The sequence below is a fragment of the Rhopalosiphum padi genome, chromosome 1, assembly GCF_020882245.1.
Source record: "Rhopalosiphum padi isolate XX-2018 chromosome 1, ASM2088224v1, whole genome shotgun sequence".
Classification (NCBI taxonomy): Eukaryota; Metazoa; Arthropoda; class Insecta; order Hemiptera; family Aphididae; genus Rhopalosiphum; species Rhopalosiphum padi.
In genome coordinates, this window is record NC_083597.1 from 65,381,348 (window position 1) to 65,400,984 (window position 19,637).

General features: G+C 28.8%; 2 protein-coding genes across 5 annotated transcripts; one reads left to right on the forward strand and one right to left on the reverse strand.

Moving 5' to 3' along the window:
• Positions 1 to 47: 47 nt before the first annotated feature.
• Positions 48 to 10,652, forward strand: LOC132932364 (uncharacterized). Of its 4 annotated transcripts, none has more exons than XM_060998711.1 (11): positions 48 to 1,041; positions 1,443 to 1,612; positions 1,854 to 1,867; positions 1,967 to 2,062; positions 2,125 to 2,336; positions 2,423 to 2,572; positions 3,084 to 3,139; positions 3,651 to 3,703; positions 3,801 to 3,947; positions 4,018 to 4,100; positions 8,612 to 10,652. In XM_060998711.1, the coding sequence occupies exons 1-11, from the start codon at positions 994 to 996 to the stop codon at positions 9,836 to 9,838; spliced, it is 2,256 nt and encodes a 751-aa protein (XP_060854694.1). In that variant the 5' UTR covers positions 48 to 993; the 3' UTR covers positions 9,839 to 10,652. The 4 variants fall into 4 exon arrangements, with proteins under 4 accessions (XP_060854694.1, XP_060854695.1, XP_060854696.1 ...); XM_060998712.1 differs by lacking the exon at positions 48 to 1,041 and adding an exon at positions 1,048 to 1,188; XM_060998713.1 differs by lacking the exon at positions 48 to 1,041 and having other exon boundaries at positions 1,469 to 1,745; positions 1,825 to 1,867.
• Positions 10,653 to 13,703: 3,051 nt separating this feature from the next.
• On the reverse strand, positions 13,704 to 19,230 carry LOC132932365 (UDP-glycosyltransferase UGT5-like). The gene is made up of 5 exons (XM_060998715.1): positions 18,971 to 19,230; positions 15,563 to 15,800; positions 14,906 to 15,498; positions 14,392 to 14,834; positions 13,704 to 14,309 (listed from the first exon to the last, which is right to left on the reverse strand). Exons 2-5 carry the CDS (start codon positions 15,798 to 15,800, stop codon positions 14,009 to 14,011), a joined length of 1,575 nt encoding a protein of 524 aa, XP_060854698.1. The 5' UTR covers positions 18,971 to 19,230; the 3' UTR covers positions 13,704 to 14,008.
• Between the last annotated feature and the right edge of the window lie 407 nt (positions 19,231 to 19,637).

Below are 19,637 nucleotides of genomic sequence, written 5' to 3' on the forward strand. Positions count from 1 at the left end.
GGAGGTAGAAAATATTACACACATGGAGCGTGAAGTAAAATCATAACAAGATGTTCCGCTGCCACCGCCACCGCAATCGGTGGGACGGTAAACAAAAAACAAAAATCATTAAAGTTATTACCTGTTAAACGTTTACTACGCCGTCCGTTATCCAACTCGAATCGTTCACCATCGTCATATTATTATGTTGTCGTAATATTTTATTATTACTATAGAAAATATACGATTTAGGACGCGCTCGGCGGTCGTCCGTGTTGTCCCGGTGATCGCGCTCTATCGAACGAAAGGCCGACCAATAACGGCAGAGCAGCCCTGATTTCTTAAGTACACAGCAACCACAGTCATAGTTGTGTAGTGTCGTACACACTTGCAGTTTTACGTACCACGTACCGTAGTCGTATATTTTGTGTGGTGCACTGGTACAGCATCAATATCCATTGCCACCCTCAAACGTCAGCGATAGGTCCAAAACGACGACATCCGTCGCGAGCGCTCCGTGTATCCGACATCCGAGTCGTTGCGCCCGCTGCTAAGCTACCCTCAGTGTCCTCATTCAAGCGTCCGGTTAGCTCGTCTGTGCGCCCGTTCGTTCACGTTCGTCTCTCGCAGTGCCACCCGTCCGCCATCGGTCGTAATAGAATCGCATTATCTGCGTTGTCGTTGTCGTTAGTTGCGGCCATTAGTCGCGTTTCCTTTAATTTTTCGTTTATACATCGTCGCAATCCGTTACTGCCGTGCCCGACCAATATTACTGTTATTAGATCGCCTTAACGATTTTCTCGCCTTTCACATGACCGACGCCGCCATTTGTTGTCGAGCGTTCGGGTGTTGTCTATCCGTCCGTTCCGCGTTTTTATCGATCGTGTATTCGTTGTCGTTTGGCGTACGCGAACCACCCGTGCAATCTGCTTGAGTGTACACTGACGTCCATTACACAGAGCACGAGCACGCGCGATCACACAATAGTTTTCGTTTAGTTAGACCGTTGTCGTAATGGCCGCCAAGAGATCGGTTTCGCCCGGGCCCATTGACCTGATGAAGGTAAGCCCACCGAGCAGTCCGACTACATTTTCTGCGGTCGTCTCCGATGTCGCTTTTACGGTTTCGTTTTCGAGACGAGCCCGCGCGTCCAGGCCGAGCAAAACGCGCACAACGCGCAAAACGTGCAATACGCGCACGGGTGACGAGGTGAGCTGTGTTGCGCGGACTGGGCGCCGCCCTCGTTCATTTGTTTTCAATTTTTATTCATCGTGTGGTATGTTTCTGGCATCTTGCATATCGAATAATCTGCGGAGCCAGTACAACCGATCGATCAATGTTTTTTTTTTTTTCGTGAACGATCTGAAGGGACGCTCGCAAATGTTCAACAATTTTGATTTAAATAATATGCCTAACGTCTCTACCTACCTATTCCCATTGCTTATCTTTTGTTTTGGATTTAGGAAATAATGAGATTGATTGCTGAACCAAATTCGGTGAATAACAAGAAAAGACCGGAAGTTGCTTATTTCCAACACCCATCTAAGACCGTTGATCCTACAACATGTAATCTATGCAGTGATAGTACAGAATTTGTATGCAGTGGACAATATCAAAAATCATCAAATAGCCCGTAAAATAATATTTTTATTATGCATGCCTTAATTAAATATTTTATATATTATAATGTTATGTAAATATTTGTGTTCATGCAATGATTAATTTCCTTGATGAACACTGATCCAGCCTATGTCTATATTGATTATGTGAGTAAAATTAAATCGTTATTACAGATAACCATATTACTCATTAGCTTGTATTACCTTGTTATATTATATGTTTTAGAATGAAGTATTCAACCCTGATTTTTCCAGGAAAAAATATGAAGGTAAAACTGAAAACTAATATACAAGTTACCATTTCACATTTAAGTTTCATTTAAGATGGAAAAATATAAGGTATTTTATCGATTTATTTTTTTTTACAGAAGTTAGACTCAAGATTAAAACATTATTTGATTTTGATTTTCCGTTCAATCCATTTGAATCATTCCTTGAAGAAGTACCAATACAACGCAAATTCAGTACATATTATTTTATTTTTTTCTCATTTAAAATACTTTAATAAATTAATTGTTTTTATCAGATGCAAAACTTCCTGTCAGAAAACAGTTGGATAAACTTAAAATGATACGCAAGAACGATAGATGTGTTGTATGTAAAAAATGTGTTCTTCAGGGACGATTAGTGCAATGTCATCATTGTACTAGACTTTATCACCTCAACTGTTTGGATCCTCCTATCCGTGATTGGGATCATAGTATGAGATGGATCTGTCCAGCACACGACCAGTTTTTAGTTAGTTATATAATATATTTTTTAATTAATTTTTAAAACTAAATTGTTTACATTCATGCGTGAAAATTTATATTTCTAAAAATTAGGAATTAGCTTATCCTGACGTTTTCACTCCTGGTCGCGGATTACTGACTACTAATAATATAACAACAAAAAGGTCGCAATGTGAACTGCCATCTTTGCCTAAAGACAAATATATGAAATTGCCTAATATAATTGATACCATGTATAAAAAGGTAATAAGTTTTTAAAATTGTTAAGCAAGACTTGCATCATAAAATACAGCAAATAAAAAAAAAATCTGTAACAAAGTACACAATATTTAATTCAAGTTTAAATTTATATTTAACAAACTCTCCTATCTGTTTAAAATCTAAATATAATTAAGATAGATTAGAAGTAACATTACAATTTTATAGGTTGGTCCTAACATAACCTAATTACATTTTTAAGGTTAGGTTAGTCATAACCTGGCCTATTTTACATTTTTAAGGTTAGGTTAGTCATAACCTAGCCTATTAAAAATTGTTAAGATTAGGTTCAACTAGAGCATGCCTAATTACATTATTGTTTTGGTAGGTTGCTTCTAAACTAATGTATCAAAATTGTTGTGAAAATAAATAATACATTGCAAGGTACTTGGGATTTAATATTGTGAAATCCCTAAACAATGACCTTATGTAATGTATTACTGTAAAAAAATAATACATAACTAAATTAATAATTTTTTTATTTTTTTATATCTAGCCAAAGGATAACTTTCCAACAACATCGAAAGAAAATTCATCTTTAAATATTTTATGGTAAAATAATGTTTTTATAATAGGATCGATTACCTAATTTTAGTTAGGTGATTAAAGTTGGCAACATTGTTCTTATCATTTTTATACCAGATTTCATTCCGATTTTCTATAAGATAATTATTCACTTTTTTTTCACAGTGTTAAACCTAATATTTTTGTTGAGTTAAATAACGTAATCTAATTTTAATAAATATACTAATATTTTACTTCTAAAAATGAAAATCGTTGAGTGGAGAGATCAACAGTTTTTATTGATAATCTATTTTTAATCAGAATGATATAAAAGATAATATATTATGATAACTACTATTTACTTATAATCGGGATGATAAATAGTATTAAATAATTAACTGTGTAAAAGAAAACTATATTGCCAAAATTAAATTAAAAAATATGCATATTTATAGTATACCCTTTAATTTTTATTAACATCTCATTATACAATTTTTTTACATTTATTTTAAGAATAATCTTATTCTAATTTTTACACTGTTTTCATTTTTGTTTTCAGTGACGTTGCATCAATTGAATTGGAATCAATGAATTCTATTGATAAGATGAATGGTAAGTATTATCTTAAAAAAATTACAATATTTTATTTAGATATTTTTAAATTATGTAAATAAAAAAAAATAATCTGTTGACATCTAACTTCTTTCAGAAACTGGTAATGTTACAAATTATATTTCTGATAAGTTACTGGAAAAAAGCAAAAGTTTACTGACTACAAAATGCAGTGCAACTTTGTCTTGTTTAACTGTACCCTTTGATATATCTGTACAGAGAGAATTAATAACGATTGGCAAAAGTGAGTAATTTATTTAACTGAAGTATAAATAAATATCCTTATTGGAAATTTCATGTTTACATTTCTGTAGGTCTTAAAAATCGATTATGTTTGCAAAATATTGGAAATTGCGAATATATTTCTGATTATCATGCCACCATCAGATTTGATAAAGTATGTATTAAATATTTTATAAATAGTCATAAATTAACTTATTAATGCTTGTCATCTAGTAATTATTTATTTAGCAATTTTTTAAAACTATAAGTACATATTAAATGTATATTATAATATAATAGTTAGATAATTTTATAAAGGGATATTATAATTTATAATCTATACTAAAAGATAAAAGTCCATCATACAAACATATTTGATGATAAATTAAAATTATCTGCACATAGGTTATGTTATTAATAGGTTAGGTTAGGTTAGGTTAGGTTAGGTTATCTATGTTAGGTTAGGTTATCTATGTTAGGTTAGGTATTAATCCTAACCTAACCTAACCTATCCTTGATCTCCTGTTTATTATTTTATCTTAGATAATTTGACAAATATACAATACATTAAAATTATTTCTATAGTGCATTTCACGAAATAAGAGACTCGATTCTAGCGCGACTGGTGGACAAAAACCCTTAGGGCTACTCAACATGTGTACTACAATGCGCGAGAAAATTGAATACCTGCATGTAATACACATGTTGAGTAATCCTAAGGGTTTTTGTCCACCAGTCGCGCTAGAATCGAGTCTCTTATTTCGTGAAACGCACTATAGTGAGATAAGCCATAATAGACCGACAAAAATCTGTTAATTTTGCGTATCTCTTCTATCCAGTCACAGTAGGAGCGTTTTAATACAGTACACATCGCTAGGTTAGGTTAGGCGCGCATGTTGCACATGCGCATTGCAATATTGTGCGAGTACCAACTGATCAGAGCTAACTTAGCTAAAAATGGAGTTTACATTGAGATTTACAAATATTCAACTTATTATATTAATCAATTATCTTTTATATATTTTATTAACATTTAACATCGACTTTGAATATTGCAAAATATATTATGGTACATTTAGTCAACGCTACGTAGGAAATTTTCAAATAATTATTTCAAATACTATACAGTAATTAATATTATTTAAAAATATTAATGTTTATTATTATGTTCTTTTAAAACCACACACTTTTTATGTAATAATATATCGTCTTGTCCCTTAATTTCATTATTTTAATCTGATAACTATTTTTAAGTAATTCAGCCTTTAAAATAATAATTTATGTTGAAATTTAAATATTATTTTTTTTAGAAATTATTTTAAAAACACAAGGTTAGCTTAACCTAAACCTAACCTATCTCCATTTACTAAATGTACTGAATTGTGTATCATAATATTTTAAATCTATGTTTAAAACTATGTTAAATGTAAATAAAAAATTGAATTAATAAATAATTTGTTCCAATATTATATAAGAACAGTTACAATTTTAGTTAGGTTAGCTCTTATCAATTACTAGCTGATACGTGCCCGTCAGTGTGGCAGCGCTGAGTCGTTAGAACCATGGTTATAGATACTATGATTACACCACAAGTTCTAATCACGGACTAAGATAAGTTCTTATCAAAAAAAAAAAATACCTGCCTACTCCTTTTTAGTAATGGCCAAACGTATATACCTAACCTGTGCACGCAGTTGGTGACTCCGCCTCCTTTCGTCGCGCTGTCAAATAAAAAACCTAATATTTTAGGTAACGTTCGTACACCGAAGGCGCTTGCATTTCAAATGTAAATGTATAAATAAAATATTTTTTGCGAACTGCATGTGAGTGAATACTACCTACCATGTGTAATTGAAAAAAGGCGGTAAATCGATTAATTAATATACATGTTTTCAAATATCCTGCCAACAGCTGTTTGAGTTTGAAGATTATCTTTTATAATATCGCCTCGATGGTTGCGGGACGATGCGTGATTAGACGTCCGTAAAAAGTTCTTGTGTCTTTCTAGTACCACCTAGCGCAATCTAGTTTTGTAGTTTAAAAATATTCTTTTGTATTATACCTTTGGCTCAATGCTTGTACAGTTAAAAATTGATATTTACAATATACACGACTGAAAAAACTAAAAAAGTAAATATCAAATATGAGTTATATAACTTCAATTTTTATAATAAAAACAATTAAATATTGTTTTACTATTATTAATACAACTTTTTGCAGTCAGATACACATTTTTTAATTTATCCTGTTTTTTATTTTATTAGTTCGTTGAATATGTGAACTGTCTCATTCTCATTCTCAAACCTAACCTAACACTTAAAGTATATTTATTGTGACCTTCGCCTGAACTCCATGCATTAATTATTATCTGCTTCATTAAAAATGATTAGAGCAAACGCGATCCCATTTTTTAAAAATATTTCCTAATGCTTCTTCTCACTTATTTTTCTTGGTCATCTTTTAGAATGCCAAATATGTTTTTGGAAATTGTATGCGGTTCTCGTACGCAACAATGAGACATTTCAAAATATTATTTTTATATTTTATATTAAGTTAAATCTCAAATGATATAACAATAGTTTATTAGCTCTCAGCATAATAGATAAACAACATTGATATTTTTAATTTATAGTGAACATGGGTTATATAACTTATGATGTACATTATGTCAATACACATTAAAATAGAAGGAAATGTAATTAAATATACAATAGTCATAGACAATGATAGCAATTTTTATGATAATATTCATACTTTTAGGAAAAATAGTAAATTATTGTTAAATGGTATTCAAAAAATATACTTTTGACATCCCATGCAAATTCAAAACCAATGTTTTTCGTGTAGTTACTGCTATTATTCACTAGGAGCGCTAACAGTTATTAGAAATCCGGAAGAACTATATAGACGCATAGACCTAATACTATAGTGCATTCACGAAATAAAAGACTCGATTCTAGCGCGACTGGTGGACAAAAACCCTTAGGGCTAGAATCTAGTCTCTTATTTCGTGAAACGCACTATAGTATAAGGTCTATGTATAGACGCCGTTTAATATTTGGTGGCTTATGTTAATACAAATAAAATCCACATGAAGCTCTTGCAGTTATCAGGTTTTTGTCAAATTTTGATAAGAAAATTGCATTGTTTTTCTCTACAGCTCATTAGTCGTGGTTGGCACGTTCGATTATTGTTGACCAGGTTACTCTTAGGGAGAAATAATGCTTTATTGTTGACTAACAATCTTCATGTGCAAAACTTGTGTGCTCTCGCTGTACAGAGTTAAGTTTTGTTTATATTATAAAATCTTAAAATAGTTAATTTAAAATTTTAACAATTTAGAATAAATATTTTGATTATGGTTTATTTTATTATAAAATAATTTTATTCACGTAATAAATACATTAAAAAAATATTTTAGCGATGTAAAAATTAATGTTTAATTAGCTTAGCAAGTATCAAAATAATTTATTTTCTGAATTACCTTGTAATATATTAATTGCTAGTTGCTACCTACAACTTATATTGACTATTTTGTTTATCATATTTTAAAATTTAATTTAAAAGAATTTAAAGAATTTATTTTTGTGTTACAATTAGTTACATTTTCGTCAATAATTATTATTGATAGCTATTTTATTTAGCATTTCAATACTTAATATTATAATTAATTGTATACATAGTTGAGAATAAAAAAATAAAACATACAATAGAATCGAAAGTTATAATTTTTGTTTTCTTGGTATGTCTCATATGACTTAAAAACTTTTATTTTACTAACAATTATAGAATTTATGGTATTACTGAAAATTACAAGGCATGTCATTCTGCGTTTTAAATAACAATGTATTGCAAGATTAAATAAATTTTTTAAATTTATTATATAATCCATGATGTAATGTTATCTATGTAAATCTATTTGACATCCGTTCGGAGCGCTATCAGCTCTTCACATTTTCGTATTTTTGATAAGAATTTTCGTAAGTCATTATCAAAAATACGTGGTTTAGACCACGGACTAAGATATACAGGACTGGACACGATAAGGTTGGAAGGTGTGGGGGGTTAACCTCGAAATTTTACATCACAGGAGGAGTGCAGAGGGTATTTTCCTTTTTGCATTACTAGCGCCGTCTTAGTAGACCTAACCTAACCTGGAACTAGATCCAATAAGATTGTTTTTACTGGAATTTTCATTTTTCAAAACAAAATAGTGATAGTTACTTTATAGTACCTATAACATCTTAAATTTATCATACTATAATAGATATAATTAATAATTATTAATACATTTGTGATAATATGATCTAGTTCTATAAGTATCCACTATGACGGCGCTACTAATGCTTAAAGGAAAATACCCCCTGCACTCCGCCTGTATTATAACATTTCGTAACCATTATATTCATCTCGTGTCCAGTCCAGTATATCTTAACCCGTGATTTAGACTAAAGTGTAACCACAGTATAGATTAAATTCAATCTGTAATCATACAGACTTAACTCTGTTTTTTGTAAAAGTTATATTTTATTTTTTAATTTATTTTTGTGATTAAAATTATCAATTTTTGTATGTTGATATATTTGCTGAAGAAAATAAATATGTTTTGAATTATAAGTTTTTTCAGAAGAACCTCATTAGTCATTACTTACTACTTAAACATTTTTTTATTTAATTTTTTTTTAGAAAACTGGAGATTTTATTTTGAAAAATCTAAGTCGATTCGGTGTTATAGTTGATAATGTGTCCTATTTTGGAAATCGTAGACAACCATCAAATAATCATGAGCAGCTGAAGAAAGTTAATTCTGGACATCAACAGCACGTAAATAAACAAAAAACAATTCAAAAAGATAAAATTATTCACATCGACGCTAACAATGACAAAGAAAAACCACTAATCAAACATGCCGGTAATAAACGCACAGTTAATTATAAACATATGTCTAAATATCATACCAGTAAGTATAAAAACACAAAGCATGGTTATCAAAAAGTTCAATGCAAGTGTTCTAATAGACTCATCCAAAAGGATGGTTACTCTGGTTTTGCTATCCTACGAAAAGAGTCTATAATATTAATTGGTTGTATGAAATTTAAATTTATTTATGATGTGGGCATAATAGAAATTCTCAAAGTATGTACAGATAAATCGCATGCCAAAAGAGATGGGATAGTTGAAAACAAACCATTGAATGAGTCACCTTTAAAATGTTTGTCTGAACAAGAAAATGGCATCGATATATTGATTGATACAATAAATAATCTTAATTCATTTTCCATAAATGAAAATTCAGATTATAAAAAGTCTATTAATGAACAAAATATCACTAATAAGTTAAACTTAGATAATTCAGCAATCGGTGAATTATTTAATATCAAAGTTGATGGTGTATCTGAGAACGTTGTACGAGATAGTGATGATGTACAACCATTGGAAATTAATGCCTCTGAAACATTAGACTCAGAATATATAAAACAGTGGGAGATGATAAATGCTATGTCAAGTGATGAAAAGTCATGTTATGCCAGTGACTTAATACAAGAAGTTGAAATCAATGAGTCGTCTGAGGATGGTGAAACTATTGAAGAAGAAATTGTTTATGAAATGAATTATGCAGAGACCGATAATTGTGCATCTGGGCGTAATAATGATGTTCAAGATTGGCTAATAGAAGAGATTGTAATTGATGAAGATAGAAACTTCAATGATAACGAACCTGGACATTCTGATAACTTACAATTGACATCAACTGTTGCATTTCCTGTACCTGCTTGTGATGATAAGGACTTTAAGACTGAACATATGTATTGTGCACGTAGTCCAACATATGATGATGAGACTATTGTTATATCAGATGATGATGATAGCGACAACTACATAACTGATGACAATGACAGTGAGAAAGATTAAGCTATGCTATAAAAATGGAAAACAAAAACAAAAAAATTAGCTTTTTTCATTATTATTTTGTTATTGATTTATTAAGATTTGTTAAAGATTTCTAAAATACCAGTGTAAGTTTTTTTTCAATTTTCCATTGTACTTTTGCTTTATTTATAACTAAATGAAGTTTTTTTTTATTTTTTTTACAATTGTAGCCATTATGTTAGATAATTATATTAATATTAACAAAACGATTGATTGTGTGATATTTATATATTATTATTATTATTACTCTATAAAATAACCTATTATTATATTATTAAGTTACCTTGTTATTACACAATTAATTTTAGTTATTGTCTATTTACAATTTAATTATATCTCAACAAGTTTTAATTATGCAACATAATTTTATGTCTACCAAATTATTACATTATAATTGTATTAAAATCTATAAAAAATATTGTTAAATAAATAATTTATAGTTAAAATTATTATCCATTCTATTAAAATAATAATTTATTATAATTGTATCAATTTGAAATAAAATTTTACGATATTTCTTTCTGTACAAGTTTAAAATTCTGATTTATTTTTATTTTTCCACAGCCGTAAATGTACTTTAAATTTTTGTTTAACAATTAAAATCTAAAATAATCTATTATTATTGATATAAAATTTGAACTTATAAACTGATAACATAATATTTAGAATTAAAAATATTCGTATTATTAATATCTTTTTTTTAGTTAAACATTAATATATCTAGGTATTTATACATAATTAAAATTTATATTTATCTAATATTAAATAAAAAGATAGTGCGAAATAATAGAATAAATATTGTTCATTTTTTGTTCAGTGGTAAGATAAACCTTATTTGGGCGTGTATAAAAGGCGTAGCCGTCGCTTTGGCGACCAATCACATCTCTCATATCGTAACATCCTATTGGTTTATATAAATAATTACATTGTAGTAGTTGATGATTGGTGAACTACTATTTTATTAGCGAAATAAACGCTGTACCAACTCAACGCTTTTATAAATCCACATCGTGACAATGTTTCACTGTCATTTTTGTTGACTGAAGTACAACCTAACCACGGATATACATACTATGGTTGCACGACAGCCTATATTGGATCACGACGTTGAGCGGCGCAGAATGTTCTTATTAAATCTGACAAAAAGTCGCGTACTACTATACTCTGTTCAAAATGAGACCGGACCTCGGCGGCCGAGTTATGCGCATGGGCGTGGCTTATTTCTGCGGCTCGGCCTGACACGCGATCTATGATGGGGGAGGTGCCTGACCGTTGCGAACGAAAACTGGTCGCCGCCGAGGTCCGGTCTCATTCTGAACAGAGTATAGTGCCCTCTACAGTTATTATTATAGAAATCTTGTACCATGTTACCACAGACTACATTTAGTTTGTGATGTTACCATAACTAATAACAATAATAGAGGCTATAGAGAGCGCTAATATGACGCGACTTTCTATTCATTCTTGATAGGAACATTCAGAGCTGTCATATCCGTGCTCGTTGTGCAACCATAGTATCTATATCCGTGAACCTAACCTAGCCTAACATAACCTTACTCTAGGTATGGTGCAACCACAGTAGTTATAAACAAACTATTACATTGTTTTGTGCTATTATAGAGGTATTTACTAAATGGAATGGATGTTTAGTATGATAACGGGTAAGTTACGATCTTAAATCATATACTATAGAGTATAGATGGAGCCATGGCCTATCTCACCTGTGTAAACAATTTGAATCACATATTAGCGACTAGTCTCTCCTTGATATTCATTATCTGCACATGCGCAAGTATAATCGTCGCTTATTTATTCGGAAGTGGCGCAGTGTTAGGTTAGGTAAGAACATTAGAATGAACATGCGACAAGTATACTCGCGCAGGCGCAGATAATGAATGTCAAGGAGAGACTTGTCGCTCATATGTGCTTCATATATCAGGACAGTTTATATTATGTTCATGATCGGGACCATGATTTAAGATATACCTTAAACCGTGGTCGAGCCATATTACTGAAATGTGTCCATAGATCTATAGGTCTATGATTGTGTCTCACTCGCGGCTTTAAATAGTGTTATCAATAGTGATACATTGACGTGATACAATAATATTATGACGAGCGTATGACATGATAAACGGCCAACGGGTGACGTAGTGGGGTGTTACCAAAATTATGTATATGGAAGAGATCTCAACTCAACGTAATATTTTAATAATTTGCATTCCGACTGTGGTTTAGGTCCTTACAAATATGCACATATGTAATGTTTTTTATTTTTAAATACATTTTATACAACACCATTTCTTTAGTTGTCTTGTTGTCTACCCTATAAAATTGTTCACGCGCCGCCATTTCGAAATAAGATTTGAAGACCAACGCCCATTTTCAAAAAATATAAATCGTTAAGTTGGCTCGAAGTTAATATACTAAGGGAGTGATGTATTGTATAGAGTATAGACTATAATAGACGAAAGATTCTGAGTGGAGCAATAATTGATTACATTTTTTCGAATGTTACTTTATCATAATTCGTAATAATTGTAAACAAGCGTATCGGTTATCATCCATCTTTTAGAATTTATCTTTCCTCTTATTTCTAAATTAGAAAAATCTAGAAATTTTTAATTTTCATTATTATTATTTTACTGAGAGAGGAGAGACACAAGTATTTTAAATTGTAATTGTATGCAGAGTAAGGTAAGAAAATAATTATGTATAGGTACATTTTATTATATTAACATTTTTCAAACAATTAGCATGTTAAAAAGGTCAAAAACGTTTTAATATTTTCCTCCACGTACAAAGCAAGGCTGAGAATATAACCTCTTAATTTAACTTAAATAAGTTATAAGTATTCAAAATATTCTATTTAACAGAATATATTTCACTATATTATGCTGTTCTAAAAACTGTTTTTTCTTCATAAGATTCAAAATTTCAAAAGTTTCAGTAAAAGTTGTCTATTTATATCACGTTATTAATACTATTTTATTAATTTTGTTAAAAAATAAGATAGTACAAATTAGTTATTAAGTAATTAGTAAATACGAATACATTTCAAAAAAATCTTAAAAATGTTATTTCATGAACTAATTACTTTCGATCAATTTTAACAATTTATTATTTATAAAATACAAAAATAATTCTTAATTATTTTAAATTTATAATAATTATTGTTCACTGTTAAAAATTAAAATATATATACTTTATAAAATCATATTATAATCAGTGGCAAAACCACAGTTTGTGGATTATTTGTTAGGTTGTTTAATCTATTCTATGTTTTGGTGTTAACTCTCCGCCTATGATTATAGAATTCTGTCTAAAATCATGTAAAGCCGGCCATACCCTAGTATTAATGTATGCCAGATTTGTCCTAAATACATTTTAATTACGTACATGTCGCATCCATTTTATGTTTTGATCTATTTCACAAAACAGAAATTAATTTATTACATGTCACACAATTACACAATATGAATATAGTTTCATCAAATGGACACATAAATTTAGTATCTAGTGCTAGTACGGAATCTATTCTCTACAAACTACGTCCATATGAAAAAACAATAATATAAACCTATTAAATTTTTATAAATAGAGACTCATTAGTCATTTAACAATTTATACTATTAAGCTCAATTAAATTTAAACTAAAAACTAATTATTAAAGGCAATTATCTATTTCAGTAAATTATTAAGTAAATAGTTATTATTAATAAATAAAATCCAGTAAAGAAATTTTAGCATAGCAAAAATAAACATATTATTTAATAATATAACAAAATGATAAAATGCAATTTATAAATATAAATTAATAAAATAAAAAATTTTCAAATTCATCAAATTAAAAATTAAAAATAGATAAGCTTTATTAAGCAAAAAAAAATAAAAACATTCAACAAGCGTGTACTTAATTTTTTGTTTTTCATAATTTTAACTTTTCATAGAGTACATATCAAACATATTTTTTGCTTATATACGCCAGGATTTAAGTTAACATCTACTAATAAAACACCTAAGAATTCTAGCTACAAACCTGCATATTATAATAATGTTTAGTTAAAATTACAATAAAAATTGTCATAAAAGTTGAATTTATAATTTAAAAAATATTAACTTACTCAATTAGTAACTATAATTTTTTATCTTTTATTTATCTTTTTTATCATCATTAGTTTCTGTATTGTAATTGCGAAACTTAGTGACCAATTTGTAAATATTTTTTATAGCATAAAAAGAAATAATTAAAAATAAAAATAAAGAAATTATGAGCACAAACACAACATCAATTGACATAAACTGGAACCAATTAAGTTTATTTCCAGCAGTTTTCAGATGATGGGCACCATCATGGCGTATAACATATTCAATCCAGTAAACTGCTTTATCTAACGGTTTCATTGGTTGATCATGAAATATTTTAGATAATTTTATTGCATTTTCTTTGTACCTGATATGTATAAAAAAAAATCAATTAATCAAAGATATTATGATACTTTTATAATAGTATCCTGATAATGCAATTTACTTACGATGTATTACTAAGAATTTCATGTAAATTATTTCCAAAGCGATTTTCAGTAAGTTCTGTGTATTTTAATCGTATAGCAGCTCCTCTAGATTCCATCATTATTGAGTTATACAGTTGATCTCCAAAAATAGATATGGCCAACATTGGAACTCCATAGTAAACTGCCTCTTCGACACTATGTATACCTCCATGAGTAATAAAAAGTACACAATTAGGGTGCCCAAGAATGTCAACTTGTGGGAACCATTTTCTAACTATTACATTTGATGGCAATTCTGGTAAATCGTCAGATTCCCATTTCCATAAGACCTTTTGCTTGATTTGGCCTAATTGACGTAAGAACATTTCTACTTGGTGCATGGGCAAATGACTACCTTTGACAACAGATCCAAAACTAAAATACACAACACCATCAGGTGAGTTATCCATAAGCTCTCCTAAGTCCTAAATTAAATTAATATTAAAAACAAACCTGAATTAGTTGTGAACAATAATAATTAATAATAAAATATTACTTTAGGTAGTTTTGAAGAAGGCTTTAAATGCATTCCAGCAACTTCTTTAAAACTTGGAACAAGCGGCCTGGCTGTTCCTAAAGTAAAGTGTGTGTTTATTAGTGTTAATGAAACATTTTTCAACATTTCTTCCAACGATGGTCTAGATTCTGAACCAGTATAATTAAAATAATTCAACATAATTTCATTTTGTTTGGGCATATAAAATATTGGAAACAGAAAAAATTGAAGGCACATTACAAGGAAATTTATAGTTCGCTCAAATAAAGTCATATGATCTTTGTACCCAGAATTTGGATCTGGAATGTAAGATGGATTAAAGGGTTGACTATACCATTGTGAAGGAAAAGCGGTTGGTGTAGCTGGGAATAGTTGGATAGCGTGAGCACCAAATTTATGACTCATTGAAACAAAGCATTCATGTTGAAAGTTTTCAAAAATTACAACATCAAATTGATAGCCATCTGAATGAATAAATTCTTTAACTTTTGTATTGTTTAATGTTTCTAATGTTATTTGACTTCCAAAAAACAAAAATCCAATAGGAATAACCAATGGCTTTAGGTATGGTGCAATAGATAACATGCTAAAATCTGGAAAAAATAAATTAATCACTCCATAAATATGTACGAACTAATAAAATCAATAAATTATTACTATTGTCTTGTCTTTCTTTTATTGAAACATCAATATGGTGATAGTTTGGTGGTGGATTTTTAAGAGCAAAATGCGATAAAACGGTAACATTATGACCTCTTAGGGCTAGTTCCTTTAACAGTGGTTGGAAACCGCCATAGTGACTTCTAGCAAATGTAGGTAAAAATGCTAATATATTAGCTGACATACAATGACCAACATACAGTAATAGTAAAACTGCGAAGAACAAAAACTTCATCTGTAAATAAATAATGAAAAATGAATATTTTTAACAATATAATAACTAAAAGAATTATGACTATGATAAATAATAACATAAAAAGTGGATAAGTAGGTAACCACTCTGCTGTTCAATATAGGTGTCGAGTATACCTCATAATTTTATAGGTCACTATATGGATGTATTAAATTAGAATTAAATGATAAATCATTGCTGCAAAAAACGATTTTGAAAGGAAAAGGTCTATCAGTCCTAATTAGTAATTACGAAGTACACTTAAATATTTAATATTGTATGACATAAGTATTTTTTTTTTTTATCATTGTAATAATATAATTTACAAATATTAAATAATAAGGTATGTATCTATATTAATTTGATTTTTGCTGAAAAAATTGCATTTATTATATGATTATTTTAATAGTTTATATTATGTACAAATATATTTATATCATTATATCAATGTGACAATGTAATTATATTTTGGTCAATATCATATAGAGTAAGAATATCGACTTATCGTAAAAGATAGAACGGTGTGAATAATTCGTAGTATAAATTAGCAATAGCCTAAAATAAATCTAGTATTTTGAAAAATATTAAATATTATTATATATTTATGTAGCATAATAATATAAACAAGTCCGCTACACTCAAAATATATATTGTCTCAACTCTCAGTCCATACACTTTACTAAAAAAAAACTATCATAGTACATGAATACAATATGATACATGCATTTCTTAGTGTATCTGGATACATGGTACAAGATACGCTGTGAATGTAATAAAGATACGTGATACCTACTTTTATAGATTTTTTTGCCATTTAAAAAATATACAAATATCAATTATTTATCAGTTTAAGATACAATTTATGATACTTATTTCCAGTTAATTTTAAGTACCGCAATAAGTAATGATATCTTTAGTTTGTTTAAACTCTTAGTAAAAATTAATTGTAGAAATAATACGATTATAGTCATTACGTCTGGCCATGGTTTTGATAAAATTGTTTTTGGTATATTTGTTTTTTCATTTATTATGGTTTTTTGTGTTTGAGTTTCCCTCAAAACAGAAATCACTATACATGTGTAGGAAGATGCTTGCTAAACATTTAGACAAACGACAACGTCGCTGAAAAAATCGTACTCAATCGTTTGAATATAAGGTACAACGTACAAAATATTATTTCTTTGATTTGCCGACAATCGTTTTTAATCATATAACACTGATACTATAGTGATAATTACACGGTAATAATGAATAAATTAATTAAAATTGTTAAGTATAAATAGTTTTTAAATTAAATGATATTTTTATTTTATATTTTATGTCATTACGTATAAAGACTACATGCAGGGATACAGACGTTACAGTTACATTCATATCTAGGTAACAGATTCATATTTTATAAGAACCAATTCCAGTTTAGTGTTTATCTGTATTATTGTAGTCGGCCGTATACGGACATACTGCAGTTATACGGTTACCTTAATTTAATTTTATGTTTTTTAAATAATTATCTTATAAGTTACAACATTGTGTACAGTGTAGTAATTTTTTTCGTTATCGTTAATTCTTTAAATAATCTTTAAATAATACAACAATTCTAAAACATTTTGAAAACTATATATTTATAGTAAATGATTAAAATATTCCGTAAAAAAAGTGTTGATGGGGAGTGGTCAAAAGTAAAATCTCATTACTTTTTAAAATAACCGAGGAAACAAAATTAATAAAAACTAAAAACTGAATTTTTTTACGTCAAATTGGTATAGGACAAAATTATTATTTTGCGAAACTCAAAATCGATTTGTCTTAGATATTAAAAATCAAATATTGACCAATTTTTAAATAAAATTTTTCAATAGATGAAAATATTAAAAAAAATATTCTATGTATTCAAAATTTCAAAACATGTTGGCCCAATTTAAACTATAAAATATCATAAATTATCTATGATATATGGACATTTGACAATTTTTACTTTTTTTATAAATGTCGATACAATTTTCATTATCAAAACACTTGAAAATTTAATACAGGGTTTCTAATAAGTAGTTCATTATATGCAACTAAAAATCTAAAAAATATATTAACATTTTTTTAGAAATGTTCAAATCATATTCACACTCTATGGTTCAAATTAGGACGAAATTAGATACTAAACATAGAATAACGATTTTAGTTTTCGTTTATTTAAAAAATATTATTCACAAATACTTAACACTTTATAATAATACATTATTGTATTCTATACATACAATGACATTTTTAAATGTAACGAAAAATTAATTCAACCTACTGTATTACTAATATCTAGTAAATAACTTACTTTACTTTGTTAGTAATAATATATAAATATATCTTAAAATATATTTAGTAATATAGACTGACATACTGACTACTGTCTATACTTTGAATAATTTTTCGTAACACTCTATATAGAATTATGTAGAATAACATCTCTATTCTCTAAAGTACAGGAGTATTAACTATTTTATATCGGGAGCTACGAGAAACAGCTTGCTGTGGATTGTGGACTACACAGTATTATAGAGCAGCGGTTCTTAACCCGTAGTCCGCGGCCCCCTGGGGGTCCGCGATACTCATGTTGGAGGTCCACGGCAGCTTTAAGAATATTAAAAATAAAATAATTTATATTACAGTTTTATGAAAAATTAAGTTTAATAAAAATAATTATAAATGTGTATGGTTTTTTATGTCTACTTCTATAATTTGTAATATAAAATAATTATTATAATTTTGGTTATGATAACATCATATGTTTTGTATAGTAAAAAAAAGGTAGGTATTCGACAAAAAATTGGTAGGTGGTTAAATCTTTCATCGGAGGTCCGTGTTCTACAAAAGGTTAAGAACCGCTGTTATAGAGTATAAGGTATAAGCACTATATATAAACAAGTGTTAAGTGTTATCAATTATTTTCTGATGCGGAATTTTTAGATGTCGTAAAAACGTGATAAAATAATAAATGATAAACATAAAATGGCTATAACTTCAAAACGGAAGTTCAAGACCCGAGCAACCAATGATTGCACCATTGTTCTTAATTTTTTTGAAATGTTTTTTAAAACGAAAATTACGCGTTGGCTTTGGCTAGTGATAACTAAGGGGAATTTGTGCTCAATTCAGCGATACATTAATAATTTATATACACTTACTTTGAAATTTGAATAAGCACTACCACTGACGAGTCCCGACGTTAGCAATTGTACTCAACACGACTCAACGACTGTACTTTGTTGACTAAAGTCTAAAGTAAATCTAGTACTACTACAACTGTGGATCATGATTCATGGACCACGGTAGGCAACCTAGAACAGTCATGGCGTTAAATTTAAATTACTGAAATTGACACACTAAAGAATTTGTTTAATGTTTTATGCATTTTTTTTATACACAACTGTACGCTATAATGACGTAGGTAGCACTAAAAGATTGTTAATGTTTCCATGAAATCTCCAGGATTAGTAATTTTGAATCCATTTAAATTTATTCTAATGATTCGATGCATCAGTAAGACATTTGTGAAAAGATATCAACTAATTGGGCGATAAAAAGTAAAATATATCTATAATGTAATTATTAGAGTTCATAAACCAGTATTAAGCCATTTTATTATAATATGTAAACATTAAAATCAAAATAACTATTAATAACTATTTATCAATTAGATACCTACCTAGTACCTTAAATAAATGTCACATAGAAAGAATTCTCGTTCTAAATATGATAATACTTGAAGCTGTTTTATTATCATAAAAAAATTTAATATTTTAAATATCATTATACTGACTGTCTCAAATAGCTGAAGTACAATTTTAAAAA